Here is a 6,286-nt window from a genome sequence, read left to right as displayed (position 1 = left end):
TTTCTTGTGGTGCGGATGTACCAAACAAAGATCTTTCTACAACATCCAATGAAGACTAGTGATGCGCGATAAGAAACAAGGAGGCCTCAGTGTAGGCTCTCTTATATCAAAAAATAGAACCCTACAGCTAAAATGGATTTAGAGACTCTCTTCCCTAGGTATAAGTTTATGAAAAATGATTATCTCTTCGATATACAATACAGCTTATAAGAATGAGATCCTAATTTTTTGCAACTAACCCTTCAAGATCTGGAAGGATATCATGTCCATTGTTCAAACCGATGTTCTCCATGTCTTCAAGAATCATTGCAAATTCATGGTGGGGAATGGCAATTTAACATCCTTTTGGTTAGACAACTAAATTAGTGACTATCCTCTTAAAACAACATTCCCCATGATTTATCTTTTGTCTTTCTCTAAATATGCTTTAGTGGCTTACATGGGTAGATAGAGCAATGGAATCTGGCTCTGGTCCCTACAATGGTGCAAATCTCTATTTCATTTTGAACAAGAATAACTATCACTTTTATCATCCTTACTAGATTCCAAACCTTTGTTCTGCTGTAAGCTAGATAAGAAAATCCAGAATCTCAGCAACAATGGCCTCTTTAGTGTAAAATCTTCCTCCAAAATAATGGACCAATTGCTCTATAGTGATGCCAAACCATTTCAATCTTCTGTTTGGATAAAGCTAACCCCACTAAAAAGACAACTTTTCATCTAGCTCCTTGTCCAAGACAAAGTAACCATAAGAGATATTCTATTTCAACATGACTACCTCACCTTTCGGGAATCAAAATGCATTTTTTACAATCAAAGCATGGAATCTTCAAGTCATCTCTTCATTCATTGTCATTTCACTTGGAATATATGGATGAAACTGCTTTCTAATCAGGGCTTCTGCAGTTTTTTTTCTAAAATTTGTTGATGATATGTGTTGCCAATGGTCTTCCATGGTTAAAGACAAGCAACAGAATCTCTCATGAAACTTCTTTTCTCATGTGTTGTATGGAATCTTTGGCTCCATCAGAATGGCGTCATTTTTAATGATGTTACCCATAACCTCCAAATATGTTTCTCTATGGTGTGCCTAAGTATTGCTTTATGGATGAGACTTGATTCCAGCTCTTTGGAGCTTAATATAGAGGATGTTCAATAGAGAGGAGCTGGTTTCTCATGTTTTTTTTGCCCCCTAATTGTTGTGCTCCCCTGTTTCAAAGTTGCAACAGCTTTAATGTTTTTCTTTCCTCTGCTTATTCATCTAATGTAAGTTAGGCTATTGTCTTTGTAGCTATTTTTTTAATAAAACTTTTAGCTATTACCAAAAAACATATAATTTTTCTGGCCAATTAATATTGATCGAACTCACTATTTTTTTAATGTATTTACACCTAAAATAAATATATAAGTATTAATCATAGAAAACAACGATGGTTTATGATAAAATTAATAGAGAGAATAACTGAATGCAATCATGAATAAAAAAGGGGAAGTTAAAATAACATTTCATCATGTAACCAAAATCATGATCGAACTAATTAGAGAAAATAATTGATGAATAAACTGTAAACACGCGTGGATAATTAAAAGAGACAGTTTTATTCAAAACGAAAAATCATATGATATCATATAAGTGTAGTTTATCTTTTCAATGTTTTCTTAGAAACGTGAAGAGCATTTATATGGACTCAGAAACGTGAATAGCATGTATATTGATATGCATGCGTCTGCCTGCACTGAGGCGGATTCCCTTGCTAATTGTTTCCCTACGGAAGGGTAGATGTGTCATTTCATCCAAGGATCCAGTCTATGTTAGTGAGAGTACATATTCAAGATTGATCGATGACTTCACAGCTTGGTCTGGTAATTATTTTTTGTCCTTGAATAATTATCAAATTCAGAAGAAGTTCATTATCTCATGTTATGTTCACCTGGTTATCTCATGTTAGGTTCACGTGCTACAACCTATTTAATTAAGATATCAAAAAATTAATTCAATTAAAAAATAATAATTTAATTTAATTTAAAAGAAAAAAATAGAATGAATTTTTGCAAAAACTATAATGGGAGTATACTTTCAATCAAAAACTTAATTTTTTTTAATTCATGCATTTGTTTTTTTTTTTAATGAAAAGGTGTTTTTTTAAATGAGAAGTATTATTTTTTAAATAAAAATTTATTGTGATTGTGAAAGCTCGTTTGATTTTAAAAAAATTGAATATATTATTTTTATGACTTATATGAAAAATATTTAAGAACAATAAATCTAAGAAAATTAAATAAAAAATACAATAAAAAATAGATATTTTATCCTTATTAAATATCAAGGAGTAAATTATTTTAAAAGCATTTCATATTAGGCTAATACATAATTATTTATAAAGCAATTGACAATATCATCATACAAAAAACCCTAATCTTCTTTAAAACAATGACAAAATTGGATAACCACTTAAATGTTATATTAATAAATTGATTTAAAGAGATTTTTTTATTAAAAATAGAAAAAAAAATACATTATTATTATTATTATTATTATTAGTGTTGTTATTATTATTAGTGTTATTCTTATTCTTAATATTTTTATTATTTTTATTGTTATTAAATTTAAAAAAACATATATTATTATTAAAAAAAATCATAATTTTAATTTGAAGTAATTAAAAACTATAAGAACTTGAGTCAGTCAAGTTTTATTATTATTATTATTATTATTATTATGAACCAGACCTTAGAAACTAGGGTTTGGCTGGGGCGCCATACCCAACTTTATAACTATTAGTGACAGACCTAAGTTTATAATTATTAGTATTATTTTTATTGTTATTATTATTATTATCATTATCACTAATAATATTTTTAAAAAATATTATTATTATTGAAGAAAAACCATAAATTTAATTTCAATTGATAGAAAATTATAAGAACACGAGTCAAACAAGTTTAATATTATTATTAATATTAAAAATATTATTATTTATATTATAAATATTACTTTTGCAGCCAAACTCAAGGCTCTTGGGTCTAGCTTTACAGATAAACTTAACACTCTTGAATATTAGTATTGTTTTATATTTTTCATGATAAAAAAATTAATCCGCTGCGTAGCACAGGCCACCTACACTAGTGAATATCTATAAGAGATCAGACTCGCAAGCTATTATTTGTCCAATATTTTTTTTACTTTTCAACCACCTCTAAATAGTTGAAAAGTTAAATAATTGAAAAGTTATTTTAAAATTTTAAAATTTTAATTTTGATTTTATATTTACCACAAAAACATCTTAAAGTTTTTAATAAATCCATTTCAAACTCAAAAGAAAAAAAAAACTATATATGCATGCCTCTAGCACATTGTAGAGAGTTGATCGAGAGAGGCCATAAGAAAATATCAACCAATGGAGTACCTTTTTTTTGTGCTACTAATTTATTTTACTTGGGCATGTCTACACGTGCCCATCGCATCCATTCTACTTCGCCGGAAGTCCCGTTGCACCGTCCTCCCCCCTGGCCCTCGCCAATTGCCGATAATTGGAAACATATTAGCCCTCGGTGACAAGCCCCACCGAACACTTGCTAACCTCTCACAAACTTATGGACCTTTAATGACCCTCAAGCTTGGTAGGATAACCACAATAGTCATCTCCTCTCCGAATATTGCCAAAGAAGCATTACAGAAACATGACCAAGCCTTGTCCAGCAGAACAGTCCCAGATGCTCTTCGTGTACACCACAAAAATTCTATGATATGGTTGCCTGCATCGACTCATTGGAAATTTCTCAAAAAACTCACTGCCACCCAAATGTTCACTTCGCAAAGGCTTGATGCCAGCCGAGCCCTCCGTGGAAAGAAGGTTCAAGAATTGCTAGAATATGTTCATGAAAAGTGTAGCAATGGACATGCTGTCGACGTTGGTAGATCTGTTTTCACAACTGTCCTTAATTTAATTTCAAACACCTTCTTCTCTCTTGATGTAACCACTTACAATTCTGATTTGTCTCAAGAGTTCAGCGATCTTGTGGTGGGTGTCATGGAACAAATTGGCAAGCCAAATATTGCCGACTATTTCCCAATACTTCGATTAGTAGATCCACAAGGTATAAGACGAAAGACGAGTAATTATTTGAAAAGATTAACTAAAATTTTTGATAGTATCATCAACGAGAGGACACGACTACGTTCTTCTTCGGTTGCATCCAAGGCAAGCCATGATGTGCTTGATGCCCTGCTGATTCTAGCCAAAGAAAACAATACTGAATTGAGCTCCACTGACATACAGATTTTGCTTCTGGTAAGTATTGAGATTAGATTATCTAATTGATACTTATGACCAAGTTTTTCTGCAAACTAACCTTCAGTTCAGAAATTAATTGTCTTACGTGTTTACATCAGGATTTTTTCAATGCGGGCACTGACACTACCTCAAGCACAGAGGAGTGGGCAATGACAGAGTTATTACTGAAACCTGATAAAATGGTCAGAGCCAAAAATGAGCTCCAAGAAATCGAAGGACCAGTTCAAGAATCAGACATCTCCAAGTGTCCTTACCTTCAAGCAATAGTCAAGGAGACATTTCGGCTGCACCCACCAGCACCATTCCTGCTGCCCCGTAAAGCCGTATCCGAAGTAGAGATGCAAGGCTTCACAGTGCCCAAAAATGCACAAATACTAATCAATATTTGGGCAATAGGAAGAGATCCAGCCATATGGCCAGATCCTAATTCGTTCAAGCCTGAAAGGTTCTTAGAATGCCAAGCTGACGTGAAAGGAAGAGATTTTGAGCTAATTCCATTTGGAGCAGGAAGAAGGATCTGCCCTGGATTGCCTCTAGCCCACAAGATGGTGCATTTGACGTTGGCATCTCTCATCCACTCTTTTGATTGGAAGATTGCTGATGACTTGACACCGGAGGATATAGACATGAGTCAAACGTTTGGGCTTACATTGCATAAGAGGGAGCCTCTCCGGGCTATACCCATGAAAACGTGAACTTATTTCTCTGCAATGTTACCATGGCCTCTGGGACGAGGTATGAGATATTACGTTCTATACCCATTGCTGGATTTGGACAGGGTTTGCGTTGTAACTAACCGGGAGAACTGTTTCCCCAAATTAGAAATATAAAATAAAAACGGAGCTATGCAAACTTTATTGACTCTGGTAAGGGGAAGTTGACACATCTTGCGCACGATATTATTTTCTGTTTTGTTTATGGGTTTCTGGTCTGCTTTCTTTCCCTCTTTATACTGTCTCCTCTCTCTTTCATTAGCTTATCTCCTGCTTACTCTTTGATTATTTGGCACAGAAATCATAGTGCATCGCCCATCGCTTGTGGATTTTTTCTTCTTGTTCATTATCGCATGAGCATTACTGTTATGGTTGTTTCGGCAATTCAGTTCTTCTCTCTAATGATTTTCTTACCTCATTTTTTTATTTAATTTTCTCTGCTTTCTATAAACACCCTCCATTATGGATGGGTTTAGTGTTTTTTTTTTTTTTGGGATTCACGCTCTCTTTTTCATGGCCGGACAGTAATGGATGATGATTTGGGGAATTGTTTGAAGGCTAGATTTCAAAGATTTTAGATTTAAGACTCCATTTTAGTGGCTATATTTAATGTAGATCGGTGATTTTAGATGTTGATGGTAGTGGTTGTGGTAAAGGCTCTATTTGTGGGTTATGCGTTGTTAATTGGATGATAATTCATGAGGTTGGGTTTTTTATTTTGAAGGATTTTAAAAGTTTTTGTTGGAATCTAAGTTGTTTATTGGAAATTTTATGATGTTTAGTTTATGTGATCTATTTTGAGAAAAAAGGATGGATAAAAGAAAAAAAAGAAATTATATAAAAAAATATTTTTATTATTTTTATGGATCTTAGCTTATATATATATATATATTTCATAAAAAAAAAATCTTATTACTGATGGTGTGGTATATCATGTGAAGAAAAGAGTGCTTGTGGGGTGTCCGGGCCAGTTTACGCGCACCACGACTAATCCCCACGGTCCACTGAATATCCTGCAAGCTCAGTGAACAGATAAGACACCGCGGGGGTGACAGGTGAGGTTCGAACCCAGGTGCAGAGGAAGAGGACAAGCCCCTCCCACCGCTAGGCCAGAACCTCATCTTTTTCTCTTGTTTTAATGGGGAAAAAACATTGAATAGTGAAATTATATTATTTTTTTAATTTGGTACCTAAACTTTAGAACTTTGTAGTGGAACCCCTAATTAGCTCTAACTTTTGAATTCTTTGCAATTTCACCCTTGACCTTATTTGTTTGGA

The 6,286-nt window shown here is 33.4% G+C and overlaps 1 protein-coding gene across 2 annotated transcripts; it reads left to right on the top strand.

The window, feature by feature from the left end:
* The first annotated feature begins 3,342 nt into the window (after positions 1 to 3,342).
* On the top strand, positions 3,343 to 5,814 carry LOC105117758 (geraniol 8-hydroxylase-like). Of its 2 annotated transcripts, XR_840800.1 has the most exons (3): positions 3,343 to 4,292; positions 4,394 to 5,043; positions 5,787 to 5,814. XR_840800.1 is itself a non-coding variant. In XM_011015515.1 (2 exons), the coding sequence occupies exons 1-2, from the start codon at positions 3,399 to 3,401 to the stop codon at positions 4,988 to 4,990; spliced, it is 1,491 nt and encodes a 496-aa protein (XP_011013817.1). In that variant the 5' UTR covers positions 3,343 to 3,398; the 3' UTR covers positions 4,991 to 5,152. The 2 variants fall into 2 exon arrangements, 1 of the variants encoding a protein (XP_011013817.1); XM_011015515.1 differs by lacking the exon at positions 5,787 to 5,814 and having other exon boundaries at positions 4,394 to 5,152.
* Positions 5,815 to 6,286: the final 472 nt, after the last annotated feature.

The sequence above is a fragment of the Populus euphratica genome, unplaced genomic scaffold (genome assembly GCF_000495115.2).
Source record: "Populus euphratica unplaced genomic scaffold, PopEup_1.0 scaffold1509.1, whole genome shotgun sequence".
NCBI classification, from domain to species: Eukaryota; Viridiplantae; Streptophyta; class Magnoliopsida; order Malpighiales; family Salicaceae; genus Populus; species Populus euphratica.
This window is presented reverse-complemented; position numbering and strand designations above follow the sequence as displayed.

Coding starts and splice junctions, on each gene's coding strand:
- LOC105117758 (XM_011015515.1), top strand. CDS start 3,399: ATGGAGTACCTTTTTTTTGTGCTACTAATTTATTTTACTTGGGCATGT. Junction 4,293..4,393: donor ACATACAGATTTTGCTTCTG/GTAAGTATTGAG, acceptor TGTTTACATCAG/GATTTTTTCAATGCGGGCAC.